The sequence below is a fragment of the Callorhinus ursinus genome, unplaced genomic scaffold (assembly GCF_003265705.2).
Source record: "Callorhinus ursinus isolate GAN/ISIS: 27379988/994484 unplaced genomic scaffold, GSC_fseal_2.0 scaffold23, whole genome shotgun sequence".
In the NCBI taxonomy this organism is placed as follows: domain Eukaryota; kingdom Metazoa; phylum Chordata; class Mammalia; order Carnivora; family Otariidae; genus Callorhinus; species Callorhinus ursinus.
The window spans coordinates 142,189-156,186 of record NW_027397085.1 but is presented as its reverse complement, the minus strand read 5'-3'; the positions used below and the strand labels follow the sequence as shown (position 1 = coordinate 156,186).

Here is a 13,998-nt window from a genome sequence, read left to right as displayed (position 1 = left end):
TTCCTCTTTCTTGTTGTCTCCCTCATGTTGATAGAGTACATATTCTAGTGGGCCCCTGAGAAAGACTGAAGGGGAGGCAACATTTCTGGATTCTTGCCTGTCTAAACATATTTCTTAAAATTCTTCCCTCAAATGTGATTGATAGCTTAGCTAAATATAGAATTCTGGGTTGTAAATAATTTACTTTTAGAATTTTGGAGGCATGGTTGCATTGTTTTCTACCTTCTAGTGTTGCTACTGAGAAGTCTAATGACAGCTATGATAACCAGTCCTTTGTATGTGACCTGCTATTGCTCTCTGGAAGCTTTTATATTTATTCACTAAGTCTGTAATAAGCTTATTTTTTGTGGCAGGCATTGCTCAAGATACTTTGAATATATTGGTGAACAAAAATACAAGATATCTACCCTCATGAAGCGTAATTTCTTGGAGGGGGGAGTTGTTCCAGATGGTAAACAATATAATAAATACATTATATGAAAAGTTAGAAGGTTGTGAAGTAAACGAATGCCTTAGAATAGAGAAAAAGGAGAGCAGGATGGGATGGGGTGGCCAGGAGTGTAGGGGAAAGGTGTGGGATGCAGTTACAGCCTGAAATGGGTTGATCTTTCTGTAAACCACTCTGGTATTCTGAAATTTCACAACGATGTGGCTTGATAAGGATTTTTCATTCATTGTGTTAGGCCCTGACTGGGCCCTTTCTACCTGGAGATCATATCCTTCAGTTCTGAGGTATTTTATTTGACAGTTTCTTCCTACACTTTTTTTCTGGACTTGTTATTTGAATATCGGACCTCTTTAGATTAAATTTCTAATCTTTCCTCTTACTTTCTTTCCCTTTCTTTTTGTTTTACTTTCTAGGATATTTTCTCAAGTTTATTTTCCAGTGCCTTCACTTCATTAAAAAAAAAAATCTTTTTATTTTAGAGCGGTTTTAGATTCTTAAGATTATTGGGAAGATAGTCCAGAGAGTTCCCATTAACCCCATACCTATTATTACATTTTACATTAATATGGTACACATCATGGTTAATGAACCAGTATTGATATATTAGGATTAACCAAAGTCCATACTTTATTCACATTTCTTCAAATTTTCCCTAATATGTTCTGATCTAGGAGTCCATCCAGGATACCACATTACCCTGATTAGTCTTTTTTTTTTTTTTTAAAGATTTTATTTGGGGAGAGAGAACGAGCAGGGAGGAGGGTCCAAGGGAGAAGCAGGCTCCCCGCGGAGCAGGGGGCCCGATACGGGACTGGATCCCAGGACCCTGGGACCATGACCTGAGCCAAAAGGTAGACGCTCAACTGACTGAGCCACCCAGGCGCCCTACCCTGATTTAGTCTTGTCTCCTTTGGTTCCTCTTGGTTGTGACAGTTTCTCAGATGTTCTGTTTTTTATCTTCTTGAGAGTTTTGAGAATTCTAGTACACTACTTAGTAGAATCTCAGTTGTGATTTTTCTGATATTTTTCTCATAATTAGATTGAGGTAATGTGTTTTAGGAAGAAGACAACAGAGATAAAGTGCCATTGTCATCACATCATATCAAGGGTACATACTATCAACATGACTTACCACTGTTGATGTTTTCTTTGATCCACTGGCTTGAGGTAGAGTTTGGCAGGTTTCTCCACTGTGAAGTTATTTTTTCTCCCTTTCTATACTGTACTCTTAAGAAGAAAGTATGTACAGCACACTTAAGGAGCAGGGAGTTATGTTCCACTTCCCTGAGAGCAAAGTACCTATGCAAATTATTCAGAATTTTTCTGTATGAGAGATTTGTCTTGTTCCCTATTTATTTATTTATCTCAATATGAACTCATTATTTTAATGCTTTGGTTTATAAGCCAGTACTGGTTTATATATTTTATTGTTCAGATTGTTCCAGCTTTGGCCTTTGGGAGCTCTTTCAGTTGACTTCTGTATCCTTTTAACATACCTCCTTCATTGTGTGTATACATCCATGCACGCATGTGTACATGCACTTTATTTCTGGGATTACAAGATGCTCCATGCTCATCTTGTATATTTTCTGCCTCAAAATGGAGCCTTGGTTCCTTTTGTTGGAGAAACCATGCTCTGGGTGCTAAGTATGATTGTTGCCCCTGGGATGTCTTGCTTCTAGGCCCTCTCAGCTAACACAGCAAGGGATACACGTGTTTATACTAATATCTATAAATATTTCACATAAAAAATTAGCACAGATGTGTAACCATCTCTATCCGTATTAAGCTACCCATGAGTATATACCGATGTCTCCAATTCAAATCCATTACCATATGGATCATTTTAGCTTCCTTCCCTTTTGCTTATCTAACCTTCCCTTCCAACAGTAAGAAACCTGGCTCCCATCATCAGCCATCCATTTACTTCTTAATTCTAGTTCAATCCAGTATACATGTATAATGGTTTCAGAATTGTTAACCCATACCCCCATGGGAAACAGTTTATCAACTAGAGCACAATGCTTGTGTTCCTTTTGCCTTCAGCCTTACAGACTCACTCATTTCCAAAGGTAGCACTGTATTTCTCCACCCCTTTCAGTAAGGTTGTTTTATATATTTGTAATAAATGTAGCCTCTTTTTTCACATTCTGCATTCCATTCTGAGATCACCCAACCTTCTAAATAATTTTTTAAAATTTGCATACACTGAGGTTTATTCTTTGTGCGATAACCTGACAAATGCTTTTAATGTCTTGTATTCACCACTATAATACCATACGAAATAGTTTCACCACCCTAAAAAAATCCACTGTGCTTTACCTGTTAATCTATCCCCTACCCTAAACCACCAGCAATCACTTATGTGTTTACTCTCTTTGTAGTATTGCCTTTTCCAGAATGTCATACAATTAGAATGGTATGGTATGTAGATGTTTTTTGTTTTCGGGTGTTTTTTTGTTTGTTTTTTAGATAGATAGTGAGTGAGCAGCTGGGGAAGGGCTGAGGGAATCTTAAGCAGGCTCCACGCCCAGCACAGTGCCCAATGCAGGGCTCAGTGTCATGACACTGAGATCACGACCTGAGCCGAAATTAAGAGTCAGATGCTTAACTGACTGAGCCACTCAGGTGTCCCATGTACAGTGAGTAGATTTAAAAAAAAAATTTTTTTTAAAGATTTTAATTTGAGAGAGAGAGAGCATAAGCGGGGGGGTGGGAGAAGGGGCAGAGGGAGAAGGAGAAGCAGACTCTCTGCTGAGCAGGGAGCCCAACTTGGGGCTTGATTCCAGGACCCTGAGATCATGACCGGAGCCGAAGGCAGACGCTTAACCTACTGAGTCACCCAGGTGCCCCCAGTGTGTAGATTTTTAAAGATGGGCTGCTTTTAGCTAGCAATACATATTTAAGACTCATCCATGCCTTTCTGTGGCTCTGTTAGTTCATTTCTTTATATCATTGAATAGTATTCCATTGAATGAATGTATCACAGTTTATTTGTCCATTCACTTACTGAAGGTCATTTTGAATACTTCCATATTTTGGCCCTTATAAATAAGGCTGTTATAAACATTCACATTTAAGTTCATGTGTGGACATAAATCTTTAAATCAGTTGGGTAAATATGTAGTAGTATGATTGCTGTAGTAGTATGTAGTAGTAGTAAGACTATAGTTTTGTAAGAGACAAACTGTTTTCCAAAGTGGGTGTACCATTTTGCATTCCCACCAGGAGTAAATAGAGTTCCTGCTGATCCACACCCTTGCAGCATCTGATATTGTCAGTTGTTTGGATTTTAGCCATTGTAATTGATATAAAATGGTATCTCATTGTTTTAATCTGTAGTCCCTAAAGACAAATGATGTTGAGCATTTCATCATATGTTTATTTGCTAACTGTGTATCTTCTTTGGTGAGGTGTCTGTTTGGAACTTTTGCCCATTTAATTGGATTGTTGGTTTTCTAATTATTTAACGTTAGGAGTTTTTTGTAGACTTTGGATACAAGTCCTTTATCAGATATGTGTTTTGCAAATATTATTTTCCAGGATGTGGCTTGTCCTCTCATTCTCTTACAGTGTCCTTTTCAGAGCAGATGTTTTTAATTTTAATAAGATCCAGTTTAATCATTTTTTTCATGGATCATGCCATTGTTATATTTAAAAACTCATCACCAAACCCAAGGTTATGTAGATTTTCTCTTATGTTTTCCTCAAGAAGTGTTATAATATTGCATTTTACATTTAGATCTGTTATCCATTTTAAATACATTTAGGTCTATTATCCATTTTAAAAACATTCAGGTGTAAGGTTTGTATCTAGGTTCATGTTTTTGCATAGGAATGTCCAGTTTTCTCAGCACCACTTGTTGAAAAGACTAGCCTTTCTCTTTTGAATTGCCTTTGCCCCTTTGTCAAAGATACATTGACTATATTTGTGTGGGTCTATTTCCAGGCTCTCTATTCTTTTCCATTGATCTATATGTCTGTTCTTTTGCCAGTACTCTAGTACCTTGATTATTGTAGGCTTCTAAGTCTTAAAATCAGAAAGAGTGAGTTGTCCCAATTTGTTCTTTTTCAGCATTATGTTGGCTATTCTGTGTCCTCTTTTTTTCCATATACACTTCAGAATTCTGAGTTTCCTGAGTCCTACAAAATAGCTTGCTGGCATCTTGATTGGGTTTGCATTGAGAACTGACATCTTAACAATATTGAGTCTACCTATCCCTGAAAATGGAATATATCTCCATTTATTTAGATCTTCTTTGATTTTTTTTATCAGTATTTTGTAGCTTTCCACATATAGGTCCTATATATATTTTATTAAATTTATACCTAAGTATTTAATTTTTTCAGGTGCTATCATAAATGGCATTTTTAAAATTCCAAATTCCAGTTGTTCTTTGCTCATATATAGGAATGCATTTGATTTTTGTTTATTAACCTTGTATCCTACGTCCATGCTGTATTCACTACTCTATTTCGAGAGGTTAGTGTTTGGGGATTTTTTACATTGAAAATCATGTCATTGCAAATAGAGACAGTTTTATTTCTTCTTTTCCAAATGGTGTACTTTTTATTCACCTTTCTTCTTGCACTAGGAGGGTTTTCAGTACTATGTTGAAAAGGAGTTGTGAGATACCTTTCCTTGATCCCAGTCTTTGGTGGGAAGGCGTCCAGTTTCTCATCATAATGTATGTTAGCTGTAGGTATTTTGTAAATAATCTTCATCAAATTGAAAAAGTTCCCCTCTGCTCATAATTTGCTTAGAGTTTTTATCATGAGTAGGTATTGGGTTTTGTCAGATGCTTTTTTTTTTTTTGCATCAATCGATATGATTATATGATAATTCTTTAACCTGTTGATATGGTAGATTATATTGATTAATTTTCAGAGGTTGAACCAACCTTGCATACCTGGATAAATCCCACTTGGTTGTCATGTATAATTCTTTTTATACATTGTTGGATTCTACTTGCGAATATTTTGTTGAGGATTTTTATGTTTGTGTTCATGAGCAGTATTGGTTTGTAGTTTGCTTTTCTTGTAATGTCTATATTTGGTTTTGGTATTAGAGTAATGCTAGTCTTATAAAGTGAATTAGGAAGGGTTCCCTCTGCTTCCTTTTTCTGAAAGAAATTATGAAATATCATTTCTTCCTTCCTTAAATGTTTGGTAAAATTCATCAGTGAAGCCACCTGGATCTGGTGATTTGTTCTGTGGAAGGTTACTAATCATTGATTCCATTTCATTAATACAGGGCTGTTTGGGTTATCTGTTTCTTCTTGTGTGAGTTTTGGTAGCTTTTGTCTTCTAAGGAACTGGTTCATTTCATCTGATTATCAAGTTTTTGGGCATAGAGTTGTTAATAATATTCCTTTATTTTCCTTTAGTGTCCATAGCATCCATAGTTATATTCCCCCTTTCTTTCTGATATTGGTGATTTGTGTTTCTCTCTTTTCTTGATTAGCCTAGTTTATTAATTTTACTGATTTTTTTTTCAAAGAAAAGAGTTTTTGGTTTCAGTGTTTTTTTTTCTGTTTGTCTCTTGTTTTCCTGTTTTTAATCTTATTGGTTTCTGTTCTATTCTTTGTCATCTTTGCTTCTACTTGTTTTGCTCTTCTTGCTCTCCTTTTTCTAGTTTCCCAAGGGAGAAGCTTAGATGATTGACTTTTAGATCTTTCTTTTTTTAACCTGTGCACTTAAGTTATAAATGCCCCTCTAAGCACTGCTTTCACTGCATCCAACAAGCTTCACTTGAATTTGAGATTTTTGCTATCACTTTCCATGATGACTTTTTCCCCCTCCATATGTTCTTTATTTATGGCTTCCCATTCCTGTGTCATAGTTGCATTGTTACTTTTCTGAGAATATTAATTAGTTTATTTGAAGTTTTCTTCTGTTTCCTGCATTGTCCCTTTCTCCAAGTTTCTTCTGTTTGTTTTAATGTCTATGTTTTTGTGTACTATTGTATATGTATGGTATAACCACGATTTAAAGATGGAAATAAAAGAAGTAATGTGCTTTGTTAAATTAGGATGACATACCACTGTTACTGAAGATTGTTCTGAAGTTTACCTGTTGCCAGCATAATTATTGTTCCTTTTAAGATGACCTTTTCCTAAGGGTGCTCAACCTTTGAAGTACCAAAGTTTCACTATAGAGTGGCCACTTTTGAATTTCTCATTTAAATTGCTTGGTATAATGAATTACCTGTATTTGTTGTGTTTTTCATCAATTCTAGAAAAATTCCTAGCATTATCTTTTCAAGCAAACTTGTTTCATGCTCTCTATCTTCTGTATGTGACTCCATTCTCATGTTGGATGATTTCTGCCATCCATGTCTCTTAACCTGTTATATTTTCCTCTTTCCTGTCTCTCTGGGCTGCATTTTAGGTTATTTCTTCAGTTAGGTTTTCCAGTTCATTCAGTTCTTTCCTAGCTGTGTCTAATCTGTTTAACTCATCTTTGAAGTATCCTTGTTTTTTTTCTGGACCTCAAGTGTTTTCAGTTCATGGCAACTATCTTGTAAAACCCTCTCATTTGTTCATTGTTTTTTATTCCTCACTTCCTACTCTATTCCTCACCCCAGGCAACTGTTCAGATATGCTTCGTAATGTATATCTTTTTGTTTGTATGTATATATTGCAAAATTTGTGTTTGTGTTTTACAAAAGTAACAGTATGGAACAGATTGGAAATTTTTTTTTTTTTTAAATCTTTCACTAAAGACAGTGTGAGGAACATTGCTGTAGAGTGTTCCACTTTCTGGGTTTAGCTGGTTGCTTTGTTTTGATATCACCTAACTTGTCCCTCTATGCCTGAATTTCCTGTAAATATGCAGTTCTAAAAGCTTGATTAGATTCAGGTTCAGTTTTTCTGGGCAGGAATACATTATATGTGATGTTGTATCTTCTACACCAGGCACATAATGTTTGGTTCTTCCACATATATTAATGGTGAAATTGATCAGTGGAAGTCAGATGTGTTTGCCTGTTCCCACCATTATAAAGTTACCCTCCAACCTTTCATCTAACACTTTTAGAATATATTGATAACCATTGCCTAGTCTGTTAATTGCATTAAGAATTTACAAGAGATAATTAATAAAATTTTAATAATAAAAAATTTTAATAATCCATCTGTGTTTATTAATTGGAATTCTTATCTAAAAAAACTTTCCCTCAGCAGCTACTTTATTATTCTAAAGTACATTTTGTAAATAAAGGGGAGGATAAATTATTGGCTCTTTTCCCTCAATGTATCAACTTTCAGAGTAACGAGTTTGTGCCCTGGCAACCCTCTAATGAGTGGTGGTGTTTTTGTTTTTAGTATCATTATGATCTCTTGGTTTTTTATCTATTTGATTTGTGTTCAGTCCTTTGCAGCCTTCATTCATTTGATGTTTGGTTGTCCCATTTAAGACAGTAGGAGCCCCCCCTTCAACTAGGCTCCTCTGTCCTTTTGATTTTATCCCTTTAGTTACTGATAGATTCCTTTAAGGAGTCTCAGGCTCATTTGTGGAGTTCTTGAGACAGATCAGAGGTTTATCTACTTTATTCATAAAACTAACCTTTTTGTACCTCTCTTGTATGTTCATTTTCTATTTCTTTAACTCCTGCTCTCAGCTTATTAGTCTTTAATCTTCTGTTCTGAATATAAGCATCTAAAGCTCTAAGCATTTGAAGTACCACTTCTGCTGAATCCCACAAGTGTTTGTATGAAGTATTTTTACTTGTATGTAGTATATTTTATATTATTGTATTATATATTTATATTTGGTATGGTACTTACAACTATTTTTAGCTTTCAATTATGAATTCTTCTTTGTCTTATGTAACTTAAGTAACATGAGTTACTTAGATAAGTCTTAAAATTTACAGTAGTGTATGTATGTATGTAATGTTGTTAGAGCTGGTTTTCATGTCATTTTGTATATAAGGAGGCAATTTCCCCAACTAAATTGTAGATTCCTCAAGGCAATTTATTTGTGTCTTTTTCCTGACTATGTTTCTTGGTATTCAGTAGATGGCATTATATTTATATGTTAGAGAATTAAATGAACTATCATAACTTTTTATTTTCTAGGCATATAAGGATTAAACTCTGAATAAGTCTACAAGTAGGATGGACAGTTATTTTAAAGCAGCAGTCAGTGGCTTGGACAAACTCCTTGATGATTTTGAACAGAATCCAGGTTTGTTGGTTTTTAATTTTTGCTACTAATGGAATTTTTAAGTGTCTGTGATTCAGTTATCCCAGATATAGAGTACTCTTAGCAAAATTTAGTTTCAGTTTTGGTCACATGGTTATATTGTGTAAGTTCACATTTCATTATAATATACTAGTCTATTCTTATACTGAATAGAACCAATAGCCAGAAATAGAAGTAAGGAAACTAGAAGTTTTCTCTACAGATACAAATTTAACTAAAAGAAAGACCTTTAAAATGAACATGAACCAGCTAAAAGCAACTTGAAAACTTTACATAAATTGGTATTTCATTAATATGAGAGACGTTTCATTATCAGCTGATAATGAAGACGAGGAAACTAGAGAGAGAGACCCAAGAAGTTATATTGTTTTTCAGCTCCTCCTCAGTCTGGTTTTTATAATGCAACTGAGTTATTTTAGGTGGAATTTCTATCACATTGTAACATCTACACTGAAAAGTAAAAACCCTAAGTAGTTTAAATCTAAATAAAAATACTTTTGGAGGTTATCATTTTGTAAGAGAGTAGCCTATTTCTGATCTAAACAAAAGTTTAGTTAGTTTAGGAGTCTTAAAAAACATATTTGTGATAATTTTGCTTTGGCTTCCTGAATAACATTATATCTCTATTTTAACTAGATGAACAGGATTATCTCCAGGATGAGCAAAAAACATTTGATTCTAACCACTGTTCAGTTTCTTCAGAGTTGGCTTCCTCACAACTGACTTCACTGCTACCAAAGGATCAACAGTGCATTAATTGTTGTGCCTCATCAGAAGCATGCTGTGAAACAAATCAGATTTCCCTGAACAAAATGCTTGAGGAACTAACTTCCATACAAAATGAAAAAAATGTAACAGGACTTGATCTCCTTTCTTCTTTGGATGGTGGCACTTCACATGAAATCCAGCCTCTCTATATGGGACGATGTAGTAAACCTGTCTGTGATCTGATAAGCGACATGGGTAACTTAGTTCATGTAACTAATAGTGAAGAAGATATTAAACAGTTATTGCCAGGTGATTTTAAGTCTAGGGCAGATTCTTTGATTGGATTGGATTTATCTTCAGTGTCAGAAACTCTTTGTGCTTCTTCAACAGACCGTGGTAATAATACTGTCAGAGAGGAACAGAATGATGTCAACTCTGAATTACAAAACAGAGAAATTAGTGGAGTTGAAGAATTGGTTATAAAAGTAGATACAACACCTTCAGATTCATGTAATTACAGTGTAAAAGAGAATTTAAAGGATAAAAAGATCTCTAATCAGTTAGAACCAGTTGTTGATTTTAACATGCCATCTGCTTTGACTCAACAAAGTTCCGAAATGTTTGATGCCAAAGAAAGCCTACAACACAAGGACCAGCCATGTGAGTTACTGAAAGCCGATAAATGTTTGGTAAAAGAGGAAGTAGATGTGGCAGTCATAGCTGCCACAGAATGTTTAGAAGAAGGAGACCACACAAGTGCTTTGCCTTGCAGTTTTCCAAAAAATGAAGATTTATACTTAAATAATTCAAATGCAAAAGATGAAAGTTTCAAATTACCTGACTTTTCCTTTCAGGAAGATAGAACTGCTATAGTTATAAAACAAACTGCAAAAGAAGGCTCAAGAGATGTAGATCTTAAAGATAATCAAGATGTAATTCAAGATTCCTCTCCAACTCCACATGTTTCAGGTGAAGAGATGTACTCCTCACTGACCTGTCTTCCAGTACCTGGGTCTTTGTGTGGATCATTAATTGAAAGTAAAGCGCATGGTGATTGTTTACCACAGAATGAACATATAGATAATATACAAGATGCAGTGCCAGCACATGAAGAAATACAGAAGAGCGTTATTCTGGGTGGGGAACCATGGGAGGAGACTGATCTTTTGAAACAAGAAAAATGTAAAAACATAATTGAACAGGTTGGAAATAGAAAGGTAGAGTCCAACCAAATGGTAATCAGAGTTGAGTCTTTGGATCATCCTGGTAACACAAACTCTTCTATAGCTACAGAATCTCAGATGGAGCTTCCTGGTGCTAATGCCCCAGTGTTTCCTGATCATTGTGAAGGTCTCTCTTTTTCAAGCAATGATATTGATGGGCAAGACTTAGATTACTTTAATATTGATGAGGGCATGAAAAGTGGTGCACTAATTAGTGATGCTGAACTTGATGCCTTTCTGACTGAACAGTATCTTCAGACTAGTAACATAAAATCGTTTGAAGAAAGTGTAAATGACTCAAAATCTCAAATGAATCAGATAGACACGAAAGGCCTAGATGATGGGAGCATCAATAATATGTATTTCAATGCTGAAACAGGTGCTACTGGAGAAAGTCCTGGCATTAATATGATTTGTGAAACAGTTGATAAACAGAATGCAACAGAAAATGGTGGCCTTTCTTTAGGGGAAAAAAGTACAATTCCAGTTGAACAAGGGTTATCTAACAGTAAATCTGAGATTACGAATGAATTATCAGTCTCTGATATTAACAATCAGTCTGTTCATGTTGGAGGGGCCAGACCAAAGCAGTTGTTTAGCATTCCATCAAGACCAAGGGGTTCAAAGGAACCAAATAAACCAGATGTTCCAAATATGCCTGAAAGTGAGCCCAGCATAGCAAATACGATTGTTCCAACCACTTGTACTACCGATTCTACAATAGATCCTCAGGTTAGCTTCAACTCTAATTACATTGATATAGAAAGTAATTTTGAAGGTGGATCCACTTTTGTAACTGTGAATGAAGAATCTGTACCTGTAAACACTTGCAAAGAAGGCCTGGTTTTGGGCCAGAAACAACCTACTTGGGTTCCTGATTCAGAAGCTCCAAACTGTATGAACTGCCAAGTCAAATTTACTTTTACGAAACGGCGACACCACTGCCGAGCATGTGGGAAAGTAAGTTTAAAAATCTTTGTCTTTTATTCTTTCAAGACATTTTAAGTGAAAGTGAAATTTAATGTGACAAAAAATCTGATTAATAGATAATTAAAAGTTTTGGATAGTTTAAAATCATTTTTCACTTACATGGAAATATATAAGGCACTGTCATTTTATAGATTGCTTGAGGGTGAATAAATGTCACCTTGTCATGAGTATGATGTACTGGGAAATGAGGAATGCTAATTACTAGTTTTTGTGAAATCTAAGAATATGTCTTTATCCCTCTAACATTAACACATGAGATGTCCCAAATTCAGTAATATACCCCTGTATCATTGAATTAATTTCAAGACCACTCTGCAGTTAGTGTTATAGTCTATATCTAAGGAAACATTGGGGAGTGGGAAGCAAATTGGCTGCCACAAGGTTCAGAATGCTGAAGCTGACCTTGTTTGCATTCTGACTGCCTTGTCTATAAACTCTAAGGGTTGCCTAGAGAAGTAACATTGCATTTTTTATTCAGCAATTTTTAGTATTATGTTGGTCTCAGATCAGCCCTCTTCTCTTTTAGAAAAATAATAACATTCTGCTTTTAAAAGTTTTAAATAAAGGACCACAGAAAACTTTTTAATTATAAACCTATTCATTAAAGAAAATTTTTGTTCTTTTCCAATTAGCAGAATTGATTTAGAGGAATTCTCCTTGTCAGAGACATGATTTTAAATTGCAGAAACCTCATTGAAGTAAAACAGATAGAGTCATTTTAATAACTGCCTGTGATTATAATGATTAGAAAAATTATTTATATAATCAGAAAAATGGTGTTTGGTTAATTAGATTTTTGGCTCCTCTCCCCCTGCCTTCCATAGGTATAAGTGTGCTTGACACAAAACCAAATTTGATATTTTATTCTTTATAGGTATTTTGTGGTGTCTGTTGTAATAGGAAGTGTAAACTGCAATATCTAGAAAAGGAAGCAAGAGTATGTGTAGTCTGCTTTGAGACTATTAGTAAAGGTGAGTATTAACCTGACATATTTTCTTCCAGTAATTGAATATATCTTAAAAACAATTGGATTGTGACAAAGATAAACTTCTTTATTTTCTTAAGGCGAGGACCTAGTGTTGACTTATCTGGCTTAGGTGGGACATCCCACGGCTTGGTTTCTCTTCTTTTTGTTCTACTCTCACAATTAATACTACCAGTCTGGAAAGGAAGCATTCAGTTTCTGGAGTGGCAGTTCATTAACTTTTAACAGGTACCAAGTCCCTAAATGCTGCATTTCATCTGCCTATTTGTTTTGTCATCATCATTGTCATCTTTATCATCCTAATCTAAACATTTATAGAATACTTAACAATAAGTAGAATTCAGTGTTATAAATTAATAGCATAAGGCAAGATAATAGTTCCCACCTTTTTGGAAAATACACCCTAAGATGGGAATACAAAATAAGGTAATAATATTTATGATTTTATAGATAAGTTCGTAGGACTGTCACAGTATTGGCACATTTTTGTCTCATGTATTTTTTCCCTTCTCAATTTTAGAATTTTGTTTGTATGTATTTCCCATTGTTTCTGGCTCCCTAGCTTAGCTACTACCATTATCAGCAATTATCTTGGTGGTCTTATTTGTGTTCTCACAGAGTGTGTGTGTGTATGTGCATTGTATTGTGTGCTTTTTTTTTTTCCCCTCAAATACACATTTGCTCTTTTGAGTACTTCTTGGCATTTTCCCAAAGATTTGTTCACAGTTTAATTCCCAGCAAATAGTACTTGGGACTTTTCAATACTCGACCTGTATACTAGCTCAGGTATTGCTTCCTGTTAGCCAGGAGAATAAATACCTGATAATAATTTGTTTTTCTCTTTTGAATGAAGATAACTTTTTTCAGCAATTCTCCAAAAAGCTCTGATGTGAGTCTATTAGCCTGAGGTAAGCTGCTTTTCTCTCTGCTGTTGACCTCTGCTCTGGAAGATAATAGAGTGTAAACTTTTTATATTTCCATCTTACCACCATTGTTTATGAAGAGGTTAGTTTAAGACTCTATAGTTGTTTTGTTTTTTCCTGTGCTATTTCAGTAGCCTAGAAGCCTGCTGGAGCTGTTAGCAAGACAACCTGCTGGAATTCAGAAATATGAGAGCAAGTTCCCATAATAATCCTCTCTCCCCACTTGAAAAATAAATAGCCATGAAGATCTGAAACATTTGAGTTAACAGGTCAGATTTTTGGGTGAACATTAAAACATTTTGATGGTAAGGTTCCAGGAGAGGAGAAGATACAGTCATTAAAGAGACTCAGTAGGATGTTGAGATCATGCTTTGGTTTATCAAAGAAAATACCTTGAAATGAATATGGTGATCTAGTTATCTGTTTTATTTATAGTGTTATGATATAGCAGGTATTTGCACTTATGGTTCTGTTTTTTTTATAAAACTTTTTTTTTTTTTTTTTTTTTTTTTT

The 13,998-nt window shown here is 34.9% G+C and overlaps 1 protein-coding gene and 1 long non-coding RNA gene across 6 annotated transcripts in view; one reads left to right on the top strand and one right to left on the bottom strand.

The window, feature by feature from the left end:
• The window catches only part of LOC141374859 (uncharacterized), a 67,478-nt gene that overhangs the window by 13,457 nt on the left and 40,023 nt on the right, over positions 1 to 13,998 (bottom strand). The gene's annotated exons all lie outside the window — the stretch shown is intronic.
• Positions 1 to 13,998, top strand: part of ZFYVE16 (zinc finger FYVE-type containing 16) — a 51,648-nt gene that overhangs the window by 5,434 nt on the left and 32,216 nt on the right. For 4 of the 5 annotated variants that reach the window (XR_012382004.1, XM_025892648.2, XM_025892647.2 and 1 more), the window contains 3 exons: positions 8,530 to 8,638; positions 9,293 to 11,547; positions 12,452 to 12,548. Coding sequence is in view for 4 of the 5 variants with exons in the window: in XM_025892648.2 (XP_025748433.1) it covers positions 8,569 to 8,638; positions 9,293 to 11,547; positions 12,452 to 12,548 (2,422 nt within the window). In the remaining variant the exon portion in view is untranslated. Of the gene's footprint in view, positions 1 to 8,529; positions 8,639 to 9,292; positions 11,548 to 12,451; positions 12,560 to 13,998 lie in introns of those variants that run through there. The other variant, XM_073905277.1, reaches the window with a different exon arrangement.